The sequence below is a fragment of the Musca vetustissima genome, unplaced genomic scaffold, assembly GCF_032173495.1.
Source record: "Musca vetustissima isolate MV318-11 ecotype Yass unplaced genomic scaffold, APGP_CSIRO_Mvet_v1 utg34763, whole genome shotgun sequence".
NCBI classification, from domain to species: Eukaryota; Metazoa; Arthropoda; class Insecta; order Diptera; family Muscidae; genus Musca; species Musca vetustissima.
Genome location: NW_026879410.1, coordinates 210025 through 224508, shown reverse-complemented (window position 1 = coordinate 224508; position 14484 = coordinate 210025). Strand labels below are relative to the sequence as shown.

The 14484-nt window shown below is 35.2% G+C and overlaps 2 protein-coding genes across 2 annotated transcripts; both read right to left on the bottom strand.

The window, feature by feature from the left end:
* Positions 1–23: 23 nt before the first annotated feature.
* On the bottom strand, positions 24–4798 carry LOC133324318 (structural maintenance of chromosomes protein 2). Its single transcript, XM_061533164.1, has 5 exons — positions 4315–4798; positions 3529–4258; positions 3038–3465; positions 1714–1983; positions 24–1650 (listed from the first exon to the last, which is right to left on the bottom strand). The coding sequence occupies exons 1-5, from the start codon at positions 4792–4794 to the stop codon at positions 25–27; spliced, it is 3534 nt and encodes a 1177-aa protein (XP_061389148.1). The 5' UTR covers positions 4795–4798; the 3' UTR covers position 24.
* A 2194-nt stretch (positions 4799–6992) lies between these two features.
* On the bottom strand, positions 6993–9147 carry LOC133324317 (small ribosomal subunit protein uS9). The gene is made up of 5 exons (XM_061533162.1): positions 9067–9147; positions 8952–8993; positions 8521–8652; positions 8210–8324; positions 6993–7139 (listed from the first exon to the last, which is right to left on the bottom strand). Exons 1-5 carry the CDS (start codon positions 9076–9078, stop codon positions 6994–6996), a joined length of 447 nt encoding a protein of 148 aa, XP_061389146.1. The 5' UTR covers positions 9079–9147; the 3' UTR covers position 6993.
* Positions 9148–14484: the final 5337 nt, after the last annotated feature.

Below are 14484 nucleotides of genomic sequence, written 5' to 3'. Positions count from 1 at the left end.
ACAACTAACAATCCTCCTACAACACTATTTACGCCCCAATTTCGGATTAACAGTACGTGTAACAGCTGAAACACCTTCTTCGAATTTGGTGCGGAACAAAACATTGGCATTATTGAACATACCATCCTTCAACGATACAATAATAAATTGTGATGCTGTGAAATGTTTCTTCAACATGTTGCCAATATTTTGGGTGTGAGACATATCCAAAGCAGCATCGACCTCATCCAAAATATACAACGGGGCAGGAGAGAATTTCAACATAGCCAAAACTAAAGATAAGGCAACCAATGATCGCTGACCACCCGATAATTCTCCCAGAGATTCTTTCCATACGCCATTGAAGCCAACTTTAATTTCCAAACCCGCCAAATGGCCATTTTGTTTGACCGGATTCAAACGTGCCTGGGCACCCTGTAGTAAGGTGCTAAAAATACTGCTGAAATTTTCATCTACCACACGCCATGCCTTCTCCACCTTCTCCCGTTTCTTTTCATCCATTTTACAGATAATGTGTTTAATCTTTTCCTTATCCTCTTCAACGATTTTCTTACGACGCATTGTCTCTTGATATTGTTCCTCTTCACGTTCCAGCAAGACCATAGCCTTGAGATTAATGTGCCGTTCCATTTTCTCTTTTTGTTCAATGAGGGAGGTTAGTTTTTCGCCAGCCTCTACGGGATTTTCTTTTGAATAATCATAACGGGTATTTTTGGTACCAAAGAATTCTTTGTCCTCCGCTATCCATGAATATTTACTTTCAAGATTTTCCAATTTCTTGGTGGAATCTTTGCTGTCGGAACGTACTTTGTTAACTTCATTTTCACGTTTCTTGATTTCCAGAGTTAACTCTTGATTGTGTTTTTCCAATTTATCCCTCTTTACGTACATATTTTTAAGTTCTTTATTCTGGGAGGAGATTTTTTCTTTTTGCTCTTTGATGCGTCGCCTAAGCTGGGCCACTGTTTCGGCAGCTTCTTTTGATTTGGCACGCATTTCTTCTAGGCCCTCCTTGAGGCTGACAATATTTGCCTCTAATGTGGTACGCTGTTCCTTGCCATTGGTAATGTCCTTTTGCAGAGCCTCAATTTCCATTTGCAGCGTTTCATAACCCTGTTCATGTTTCTTCCAATTGGCACTGGACTTTTCTGCTTTGATTTTGGCATGTTTCATTGCCTCCGTGGCGGCCTTTAGTTCGCGTTCACGGAAACCCTTGGCATCGGCTAATTTGGCTTCAATATCCTTGGCCTTTGCCTGTGAGGTTTTCTGGGTTTCTCGTGCCTGTATAAGATCTTCTTCTAGAGATTTTATACGCTCTTTTAGGGATAATATTTCTTCTTGATGTTGTTGGAATGTGGTTTGACCCAAACGTTGTTTGCATGCATTTATTTCATGTTGTCTTAGCTCTAGACTTTCTTTTAGTTTATTATAGGTTCGGGCTTTATTCTCGACTGCATTTAATTCTCTATCGATGTGTTGCATTTCTTCTTTACGTGCCTTTATTTCTCGTTCCAAACGTTTAATTTCGGCTAGCTCTTGAAGAATGTTACCACCTCGAGGTGCAGAACCACCAGACAATGTACCCTCAGGATCAACAACATCACCTTCTAGGGTCACGGAACGGCAGCGTACTTCACGATGATAGGTTACCTACAAGAAAATGTGAATTTTTAATAAATAAAAAAATAGAAATATTCTTTGAGATTCTCTTACCTGTTTGGCCACATTCAAATCGCGACATATTAGCGTATGCCCGAATACAAATTTCATAACTGGATCAAAGTAATGATCATAACGTATCAAATTCAATGCCGAATCGACATTTTCTTTTCCACCAATCCGTTGAGCAGCCTCAACAACTTTTTGGCTAATGGGGTGGGAAGAGATTTTATTGATGGGTATAATGGTGACACGCTGCTGCAGTTGACCCTTTTGTAAGATCTTCTTGCTGGTAATGTCATCGTCGGTAACATAACTATACAACTGTAAGGATTAAACAAAATAGAAATAATTTCAACTTGGAAATTGAGGTAGTCCTCCTCCATGAGGAAGGAAACAATCACTCTAAGCTGGTACTTCATGAAAAATGTCGTCTAAGAACATCGTTACTCTGAAAGTGCTCTTTGAAAATATTTTTTTTGAAAAATCTAGGATCTGCAGGTCCTATTATTTCAAAAATTTACGATTTGCAGTTCCTACAGCACCTCTAAAATACAATCTTTAAAAATCCAATAATCTGCAGGCAATTATAAAAATATGCCTTTGACAAATCTAGATAGCAGTTCCTACAGGACCTGGTAGTGCTCTTAGAAACTATTTTATTTTAAAAATCTAGTATCGGCAGGACCTACAGGACCTCTAAAACATATTCTTTAAAATTCCTACAATCTGCAGGCAATTTTACAAATATTCATTAAACAAATCTAGGCTTAGCCGAACCTTCGAGTTCTTCAAAATTTATTTTTAGACAAACTAAAGCTCCGAAGGTCCTTCAAAAAAATGTTTATATCAACTTGGAACATTGTAAAAAATATATTCCCTCCAAAGCAAATTTAAAAATCTACGGTCTGCAGGTTCTACAGGACCTTTAAAAATATTCTTTAGAAATCCTACAATCTGCAGGCAATTTTACAAAAATCCAAAAAATGTTTTCGACAAATTTAAGCATCTGTCATTCAAAAAATATTTTTATATCAACTTGATCCTCTAGGAGCAAATATATATTTAGAAATTTTGAAAAATCTAAACATTTTTTTTTAATTCTAAAAAAATCCTCCAGAAAATATATATTTAGAAATTTTGGTTCATCAGAACCTCTAAAATATATTTTTAAAAAGTCAGGAACTTGATAAAAAATATTTTCGAAGAGCATCTTTCTCTAAAAAATAACCTTAGCAATTTTGTTTAAATTTAATGTAAACAAATCAATGCTCACCGGAAATCATTTTTAAGCTTATCCCTCAAAATTTTCTTATATTATTTAAAAAATATAAGCTGACCCTCAAAATCTCTCTTAAATAAAAATATGTTCACTTACACTTCCCGATGCGGTCATCATCAATGCCAAACAATTACTCTCGTCAATGACATCGAAAAGTTTCCCCACCATACCACGAACTTTGCTACGATCAAATCCTGGCTCTGGATCACGATACTGCAACTCATAACGATAGGCATTACGACGATCTAATTGCTGCTGCAACTGACGTATTTCATTATGTAAAATATTTTTTCGTTCCTGTAAACGTTCAAATGCACCCTCTTCGTAATCAATAGATTGCAACTTTTGTTCCATGCCTTGGATTTCCACAGTAAGATTATCCAACAACTTTTTATCTTTATTATAGGCTGCATCATTCGATTGAGTTTCACTTTCCTTTTGCTTTAGGACATTACGGCAATGACGCAATTCCATATCCGAGGTTTTTATGGTAGTCTGGGCTTCACTCATTGCCTTTTTGGCCTCTGTAAAAAATTAAATAATGTAATATTTATTTGCCAATTTTAAGAATCCCATCCCCTACTTACGCATTAACTGATCCTGCAGCGAAGAAGCCTGACCATCTTCATTTGTGGTCAAACCCTGTGAGACGGCCTCAAATTTCTTTTGGGCCTCTTCATAGGCCAAAGCATCACGCTCATCGGCCTCTTTCAGCCCCTGAAATAGATCCTTTACCTTGGCCATTTCAGCCTCTTTGGCCTTCAGACTTTTCTCATCATCGGCAATACTTTTAAGCAAGGCTTTTAGCTTTTTCTCCTCCTGATCCACTGCACCCTGGCCAGCCTTCAAATTACCCGAAGACTTGCCTTCATGTTGCAACTGCACTTCTAATTCTGTCTCAATTTCTTTCAATTCCCCACCACTTTCGGTATCAATTTTCTGTTGCAATTCCTTAGCTGCCTCTGTCAGCTTTTCACGTTCAGCATCATTATCGACAATATTTTGTTTGGCAGCCTCAATACGGCCATTCAATTTTTCAATATTAGCCTCAATGGTTTTCAAAGCTTCATTATATTTCAACCAACGATATGATATATGGATTCGGGTCAAATAATCAATATCACGGCAGATTTTTTGGAAGTCCATATAGGCAGCACGTTCACGGCGCAGTTTATCCAATTTGGGTTCAACTTCTTCTTGCAGCAAGGTGTTGGTTTCACGCACCTTGGCATCTTTCTTTTCTATCAATTTGGTGGTGGCTTCACGTTTGGTTTCGTACATACTGGTGCCAGCTGCCTCCTCGATCATGGACAAGATCTAAAAGAATATTTGTAATATTTTAAATCCATTGAAAAATTTAATAGTTTCCTTACCTCATGCGGTTTCATATTTAACACCTTGGTGATGCGTCCCTGCATAATCAAAAAATTCGGATTGTTGACATTCAACTGCACGGAGCAAAAGAAATCCGACACCTTTTTGTTCTGCACCAATTTGCCATTGATCAGATATTTATTTTTACCGCCAACAACAATTTGCCGTGTCACCGATATCTCCCGACATTTCTCATAACCCAAAGGACATTGATCGGGATTGGTGTTGTCAAAGATCAATGTCACCGTTGCCTTCGTTACACCAGCCTGACCACTTTTGTAAACCAAATCCTGCAGGGAAGCCGCTCTCACCTGGCCCAAATTCATAATACCCAGGACAAAACAAATTGAATCAAGGATATTCGATTTACCGGTGCCATTAAGGCCGGTAATGGCTGTAAATTCCGGATCAAAGCCATGGATTTCGGTACGACGGCCATAGGATTTGAAGCCATCTATGACCACCGATTTAATATACATGTTGAATGAAGCGTCGAAGCGTTGCTCCTTCCTCTTTGTGTGTGCGTCTGTTTACCGTTGGAGTTTAAAAAATGCTATCACGGAGTGTTTTGTTGTGGAATGACGCGCGAAAGAAGACGCCGATTGTATGCTTCTTTTCTCGCGCCTTTTTCACCAACCGAATTGAAAAACGTTCCATCTGCTAACGAATGGGAGGAGAAGACAAAATGACCGATAAAGATGAAGTCAAAATGGAATACTGGAAAGTTTACGAATGAGGTGGGAGAGAGACCTGAAAGGAAACCGTGTTGTTTACCACAGTCAAAGAACCGAGTCAGTAATGCGTGACGGCGTTGTTATACGCATGTTGACAACGCAAGAAGTAACGAACATCCATTCAAGGTGTGAGAATTTAAAAATTGGCGAAAGAAGAGTAAAAGAAAAATAAAAAAAAAACGTCCATTGTGAAACATATGTTTGGCGCGTAAAGTCAATCACAGTGAAATGATAACCAAAACATAAATGGGTAGACTGTCATTGTTTACTTTGACTAGAATTGTGTAAGGTTTTAACGATTATTTATTAATATTGCAATCTTTAGAAGATGATTAATAGTTCTTGATTGAACATGCCGTATTCGGTGGTTATTTACTACATAAATATTGCATAAATAAAATGTAAAAGAAAGAACAAAATATCAAACATGTCACATGAAATGATAACATACAGAAGATAAAATTGTGTTATCATTTCTAATGAGAGTTTAGAATACAAATAAATAAAGCATACTTTCAGGCGTTTCTTTTGCTACAATGTCAAATGGAAGTGAAAATTGAAATGCAAGTAATGATAACATAACGCGCGGAAGTGGAATAATGAAGAACAACAAAAATGAATAGCGTCCATTAACGAGTACAAAGACAGGAAACATGTGTTTCTGGCGCGTTATTGCAATCACAGTGAAATGGTAACACAAAACAAATGGGTAATCTGTTTACTGTTGTTTACTGCTCAAGTATTTTTTAATAAAGGAATTCTTAGAAAATAAATAAGCAATTCCTTATTGAACATGATTATATAGCATTGAAATATTACTTTAATTTTAAATGGAAGAAGAAAATTATATGTGTCAAGGGAAATGATAACACACAATGTACGTTATCATTTCTAATGATGCTTAGCGTAGTGAAAAATAAAGCATACTTTCAGGCGTTTTCTTATTTTGTTCAATGTTAAATGAAAGTAAATACAATTTAACCTCAATTTGACAATTGTTTTGCACGAAAGGAAGCAATAACTATTTCCAGAATCGTTAGCATTTGATTCTTACCGTTAAATTCAAACATATTCATGTTTTGAGCTTTGATGACGACATAAAAAATATTTTTAAAAATTCAAGCATGTGTGGGCTGTTTTTGGCAGTTAGGAAAATGTCATGTAGCACCATTGGTCCCCCAAAATTAAATCCTGTCTACGTTGACGCTTTTTTGGATCTAAAGGGATAACTTTGAAGAGATAGAAACGAATAAAATATATATTTTATACTATTGTAGGGGGTATTAAAATGGTGATCATTTATTAATGTTTGAGAGAATAGTTTCAAATTACATTTAAAATAAATAGCAATAATATTAGATTAGCATCGCGGTATGGAAAAAGGAATGATTCACCCATGCAAATGTAGAAATTTCCACCCACAAAAATTTCACTTTCTTAATGAAAATATCGAGCTGGCTGTGAAATTGTCTACAGGATACAACGACATAGAAAATATCGAGAGTAATTCAGGGGAGCATTTATAAATGTCTGTCATAATTGTTTAGATATCTCAGAAGTATGGGGTATACCAAGGTATATCTACCTTGGGATATGCAACAATAAAAAATTTTAGATCTTTATAAACAATACAACAAAATTTGTAATTGGATTATGAAAATTAATCTGTTTCCCTAATGGAATCATTTAATAAATTCAATCCAAATCCCGTTTTGGAACTTGCTGCAGCATTTTCAAATGCTTGAATTTCTTTTTCTTGGAATCTTTGACTTAATTTGTTTTCCTACTACCCTTAGATTATCTGAATTCCCCCATAATGTAATTAAAAAAATAGATAAATTCTAGTGTAGTAATTTTCTTAAACAAAAATTTCTTTTATTGGATTATTTTTGCAAATAAGCAAAAAACATACACCACACGACAATAAAATAGGCCATATGATCCTTAACGGTAAGATTTTTGGTAGCGAGCACGGGCACCTGGACCACCGAATTTCTTGGGTTCGCAGCGACGTGGATCGCCAACCAACAAGGTTCTGTCGTATTGGATCAAAATGTCTTTAATTTCCTTCTTGGAAGCTTCATCGACATCTATAACAAAAAAGATCAGAAAAAATCAAATTAACATATGTTGAATACAAAATTAGCACAATAAAAATTGATAGTTAAGTACTTAAAATTAATTTACAATTGTCCTTAGTGCATTTCATTGAGACCAACCCAAATGCGGATTTAGTTTCAAACAAAAATACCCAGCACTTTTGTTATTGCCCAGGTTATTTGAACTCGTTTAAAAGGAATGGTATAGTTTCCAAGCAAACATCTGGCAAGGGCTTATATATATTTTCGACCAATATAGACATATAAATGTGCTTACAACATCACCCAAATTGTTTATGTTAAAAAATCAGCAATTTGGTTGGTAAATGTTTAACCCCTCTATTTCACGGTTTATCTGCCTTTGTTTCTATCTTTCATTGGACACTGATGTATTTATTATTTAAATTGACATCCAACAAAAATCTGGTATGAACAAGGCTCTATTTGAATACTTGATAAATTTTAAAATCGCGAACAATTGTGCTTACAACATCACCCAAATTGTTTATGTTGGAAAAAATCAACTTGGTTGGTAAATGTTTAACCTTTTGTTTACAAAATTAATCTACCTTTGTTTCTATCTTTCATTGGACACTAAAGTATTGTTTAAAAAATGACATCCAACAAAAATCTGGTATGAACAAGGCTCTTTAAAGGATAAAAGTCGCATCTGAGGACCGGTCGCGGATCGTTTTGAAATGTTTACATGGATGCTCTGCATACACCGACATATTTTTTTTTTTCTTGTGGAAGTCCATAGTTCCAGAAAATAATTATATCGTGGTAATCAGGGCACTAAATGATACAAGACCGGTCCCTTAACACGTCTTCGTTCCATTTTGTGCTTTGACTATTTGTTTATATATACAAAAAAATGTGACTAAAACAACACCCAAAATATGTTTGGTATTAGAACACTTTTGGTTGGTAAAATGTTTAGCCATTATTTGATCTGCCTGATAGGTATCTTTCAAGGGAAATTTGATTTTTAATAATTCCAATGAAAATCTGGAACAACAGGCTTGGATGAGTAATATACAAAATTAGTAGCCGATACTTACATTTTTGATAGAAGGCAATCAAAGCCTTGGAGATGGCTTGACGGATAGCATAGATTTGGGCAACATGACCACCACCGTTGACACGGACACGGATATCTACACCAGCGAACTTTTCCTATAACAAAAACAATAAAAACACAGAATTAGTATAAAACCCAATATCAAATATCCAAATTGTTGTTGGAATTCAATTATCAGTTAGGCATAAATTATTTTCATTGGGAAAATCAATTTCGGGATAAGTCTTTATCATCACTGAGAAATACATTCACGATTCACTTCACTGAAAAAAAAAATGTTGATTTGCTTACCTTGCCAAGCAACAACAAAGGTTCTTGCAATTTGTATTGCAAAACTTTGGGTTCAATTTGTTCCAAAGGACGGCCATTGACACGGAGCAGACCACGACCGCGTTTGCAGTAGGCTACAGCGGTGGCAGTTTTCTACAAAAAAAAACACAGAAAAAATCAATTAAACCCCATTCAACATTTAAAAAACCACATGTGATGATGGAAAAAAAACAACAGTAGCACGTTTTGACAAAACACACCACGCACTCCTCAAAAAAATATCACTAAAAATCGCAGTTTGTTCATTCCTCTTATCAAATCACCGCACGCTCTCGCCCATTGCCATCATTTTTTTCTCCTTTCCTTATTATTCAAGCACGTGTGTGTACGATGTGTTGTCTCACAAATCATGGCCATTTTGTTTTTTCCATCAACACTTTTTTGCTACTTACTTTGCGTCCAAAAACTTGAACAGCATGAATAGGTTCCCTGCGCTGTAAAGAAATTTTCCACAAATCAGTTCATTTTTGCCACAATTTCTTTATTTTAAAATTCACTGAAACTCACTTTCTGTTGCATTTTGCTTGGCGACCTAAGTAAAAAAGACCGGAAACACTTGCGTAGCCACTGAACAGTAATTTAACGAAAAAAGTATGAATGTTAGCCGCAAATGATCAACTGTGTTTCGTTCAATTGTGCTGGGTTGTATGGCGACATGTGTAGGGTTGATTTGACACAATAGGGGTATTCACTGCAAGTTTAGTACTATAATAAAATAATTATTTGAGATAATTAAAAAAATAACCATTATTTGAGTTAAATAAATAAAATAATTGACACAATTAATAATTGTACACAAACACACGTACACACACAGAGGAAATTTTGGAGGAATTAAAAAAAGAATAATATAGTAAAAAATGAAAAAAAACGTATTTAAGATCTTCGTGGGCTTTTACAGGAACATTTTGCCAAGTTCTAAAAAAAGCTTTGCTATTTAAAAATAATCACTAGTAGCGGATTTAAAAAAAAATCCTTGTCTTACATTAACAGCCGATTTAAAAAATTCTTTTTAGTATTATTTTTCAGCCGATTCAAGAATGTTTTTTTTAAAACTATTATTTTTTATCAGTTAACCTTCTCTATAAAAGTAGATTTTTTTATAAATCTATTATAACTTTTTATCGAGTTAACCTTCTCTATAAAAATATATTTGACATTTATGTCATAGAATTGACAATTTAAATCCAAATTTAAAAAATTTCATAATCTCAGAGTTTGGATTTATTTTAGAAATTTAAAAAAATTCAATGATCTCAGAGTTTGGATTATTTTAAATATTTAAAAATCAGATAATTCATTCAAGGCTTAGGAATTTCATAAAATTAATTCCTGGTACAACACCTTTGGATTTAGGTTAGGTTTCTGTGTATTGAATTTTGGAATAAAATAAATAAAAATAAGTAAAAACTGTGTAAAGTTCGTTTATGGACGTACATCATAATTTGTGTACACAGAAGAATTTTATTCAAAAATTAACTTTTTTGAAAAATTGTGTGTAAATATGTTTTTCACTCTCCATGAAGCTAATATTATAAATTAATGCCATTTTTTGATTGGATAAAAAGGTCTAACGTCTTCAAACTATCAAAATGGGGCGGAAAATTTTATGATGGCTATGACAAATAAGCAAATATGTGATTTGTTTCCGTAAGAATTTTTACTATTTTTTTCCGATATCATAAAGGTAAAAATTTTCATCGTCCAAAAATCCGGAATGCCGAATTATAGCCAGTTCGTTTGGAAAGTACGCTTAGAAAAATTAAAATAACTGTATTGAAACGGGGCATTTATAGAAGACTTCACCTAAAGATGGGCCGGTATTCATACTTGTTGCAATGCGAACCGTATATATGAAATGATATTCAATCTATCAAAATTAGATCAAAAAGGGGCCGAAATCTGTATCCAAATGTATCCAAATTAGTCTAAGGCTATATAATTAGCGGGGGATTTTATATCCGAATTAGTCTAAGGCTATATAATTAGCGGGGGATTTTATATCCGAATTTGTCTAAGGCTAGATAATTAGCGGGGGATTCTATAACATACTTAACAATCCTGTATTTTTTCGTGTTTGTGCTGTTCCTGAACCTACGAGAATGTAATAGTCTAGAATTTATAATGATTTTATGATATTCAATAGTTTCGGGCGACGTATAAACCCCGAATTGTTATGTAATTATCTGAAACTTTGTAAAATCGCCTTAAAGGGTATGCCACACAAGCCATCAATATAATATGTGCTGTAACATTTCCTTAATTTTTTCGCGTTTTTAGTTTGGGGTTGAAAAAATGTCAAATAAGCCCAACGACTTGTAGCATATGTTTTTTATATTTGACAGAATAAGTCATTACATACATAGTTGTTATTTCAACTCAAGTTGGTCTACTTTTGGTCTATTCCCGTACTGCAAGAATCTACTAGTTTTTACTATTTTTGTCGATATCATAAAGGAAATTTTGTTATCGTAGTAAAAAGTAGTAGATTCTTGCAGTACAGGAACAGACCATTTGTGTCATTGTACCATGATTGTTCGCACAGCAAAATTGTCGTTGGAACGTTTTTAATTTGGAGCCGATGAAAATATCTTGGGTGAGTGTCCCTTTTCAGAAATTCTCCCCATGTCTCTCTCTCACAAATATTCTTTTTAAGCGTTGTACGACACTCCTCATTCGTACATTTTCGTCTTTCAATATTGAGTTTCTTATTTCTCCCCACCAATATTTTCAATTGGAACGTTTTTAACATTTGTGTGACAATGAGAGAGTAACTGCAAAATGAACGACATCATTCATATAAATGAACTATAGGAACTAAAGAAATATCACTTGTTCCGATAGTTCATTTCTCGGAATAGTTCTAATGAATTCAGTTAATACAGCTTTACCTAGTGGTGACAAAAGAAAAAAAATTATTTTCCAAAGCATTTTTGCAATTTAATTTTTTCTTTTTTTTTATTGGAATAAAAGTGCACACAAAATGAAATTAAGTGAACCACCTAATTTGGAAATGGAAGAGGGTGAAATTGTGGATGAATATGAGCTGATTTCATCCGATGAGGAAGCTGGCATGAGGGAGCGTATACGAGAGTTGGAGGAGAAAAATGCTGAAATAGAATATATAACACAGATCTCCAGAAGTTATGGTAAATATATGCAAAGCAAGCTATAAGTTCAACGAACGGAATATTTGATAGATAAGTTATGAATTTTATCTTTTTTGTGTTAATACCCCCTTCATAATTTTTTTCTCTACTTACCCCCCCTTCATTGCAGATATAGAACGTGCTGCACGTATACCCACAGATGTCTCATCCATATCATCGACGGAATTTAAGACACCCAAGAAACGGAAACGCCACAAAAACAAGGAACACAACAAAGTGAAGTGCCGCCATCATCGCCATCATAACAGTGGCAGCAATGCCCATACCCATCGCCATCATTCTACGCAAATAGATAAGAAATCAACCTCCTCAACCTCAAGGTCAAGAAAAACACGTTGTAAACGAAGGGAAAAACTGTTGAAGAAAAAACATGCAAAATATGGATATCGAGATTATGGTGATAAAATCAAATTACCATTGGACTCCCCTGATGATTCTTTGGTATCGGATTTATCCTCAACCCTTTCGGATAGTGAAGATTCCCAACACCTAGATTCGGGAGCTGAAGATATGAATAGAATAGATGATTACTATTATAGGGAAAATATACGTGATACTCTGCGTTTGGCCGTCTCCAGACATAGGAGAAAATCAACGCGACAAACTAAACATAAAAATGGTTTAAAGGAAAAACTAATGCGTAGAGATGAGGTGTTTAGTGAACATGTACATAATGCTCAAAGGGATGATGATGATGAGGAGGAAGTATACATATAGTAGAGGATGTGGATGTTCCACAGCCATTTGAAGAAATTTGCCCGCCACAAAATGTAAATGAAAATATACAAAATGTACCTGAAGATTCTTCCGATTCGTTGGATGAACGAGAATTGCGTCTTATTGCTTTAAAATCGGCCATATTGAAAAAACACATGGAACGTAAGAGACGTAATGCTGAGGCCGCATATTCACCCACAGATTTTGATGAAATCAAATTGCCCGAAGACAAATTGGATGATATAGAGGTAATCGATTTGGATGAGGATGAAGATTCTCAAAATGCCTGTGCCACGATGAGTCCCATTGCATCGCCTCAGTTAATGTTATTGGATGGCCCCGATGATAGTTCACAAATTGATTGTAAACCTGTCGATATGGATATTGCCAATAGTGACAGCGATGAGGATGCTGCCGCCAATGACAATTGTTGGGGTGTCTTGCCAATGACACAACCCATTACATTTCCTCCGTTTCCTCCACCACAAGATATTGGCAATCTCTATGGTTATGGTAATGGTGATTTTTATTTAAATGAATTCCCCCTAAATGCCTCAAATCCACCACCACCTGGTGTGGATGATTATGAAGATGTGAAGCAAACGATTGTACCATTTGATTCAAAATATCAAGACAGCGATGCCCAGGATATGGAATTGGAAAATGAATTTGAACCAATTGAATCATATGCCAGTCAAAATCAAAATATAGAACCTATAACGGTTCGTGAAATGAAACAGGAAATCAAGGAAATGGAAGAAGAAGATATTAACAATAGCAGAAAGAAAGATGAAGATGATCTCCAGGAGGAGGAAGAAGAAATGGCTTTAAGGGCATTACTATTGGCTAAATTTCAATCACCAAAAAATCAAAAGAAATCGGCCTTAGGCGAAGCAAATACAAATTCCAAAGTAGAGTTGAAACCTGCGATAGCAAAACCCACCGAGTCCATCTTAAAGGAGGCAGTCAAACGTCTGCAAATCCATTCACAAATTGAATGTCGCCAGGAGCTGGGATTACATGAGGTTCACGTAAAAAGTGAACGCCCTCTATCCTGTGAACCTTTGCACAAAAAAAATGATATGTCCATTTCATCACAAGATAATTCCAGAGATTCGGAATCTTTGGCCTTGGTAACATTGCAAAGAAAGGCCCAGCTACTCAAGAGCAATTGTGAAAATAGAGATATTTCAAATCATCATGATATCGATGAACGTTATGAAAATAATGGATTTTATGTTTCGAAATTCCATGGCGTAAAGGATAATGAACGCTTTGAAGTTCGAAGAGAAGAAATGGTTATTTGTCGTAGCGAACCATTTGAGGAATCTTCAAATCACTATGAAGATAGAGAGAAATTGGTATCCAAAGAGTTTTACATAAAAAGAAAAGAGGAGGTGCCAACACCAAGAAATGATGAGCCCCAAGGGAACATACCTCTCATGGATGAAGATATAAAAAGGCGCTTGGAAAAACTTAAAAATGAAATTTTATCGGCCACTAAATCAAATTTATTAAATAGCAGTAAAGAAGATTTTAGTATTGAAACAGCTTCAACCCTAAATGAAAAAGAAGTAGAAACAGTAGAAGACCTGGGGGTTACGCAAAAAGAGGAGCCGGTAAGAGAAACCCACATAGAGGCAAGGGATGAAAAAACTTCTCTTGTTAATCAAGAAATTTCTGATAATATTGAAAAGCCTGGCAATGATGAGAAGGCCATTAAATCCCCTCCTGCCAAAACCAATGGAAATACTAGCGATCTGAAATCTCGTCCAGAAATTGTGAAAAATAAAAATACTGCTCTTAAAGAGAACAATGTAAACAGTGTAAATAAAAAATTGATTTCAAATGTTCCCAACAACAATTTAAAGTCGCAGGAGGTGAACAAAAAATCCACAAAAACAACAACGAACACCATTGCAAAACAAGTCAAAGTAGATCCCACCAAGGCCATAGTTATAAATCGCACAATTGGTACCTCAAACACCCTGCCTCAAATGACAGTTACAACCACGGTTAAACCTGGCACAACAAAATA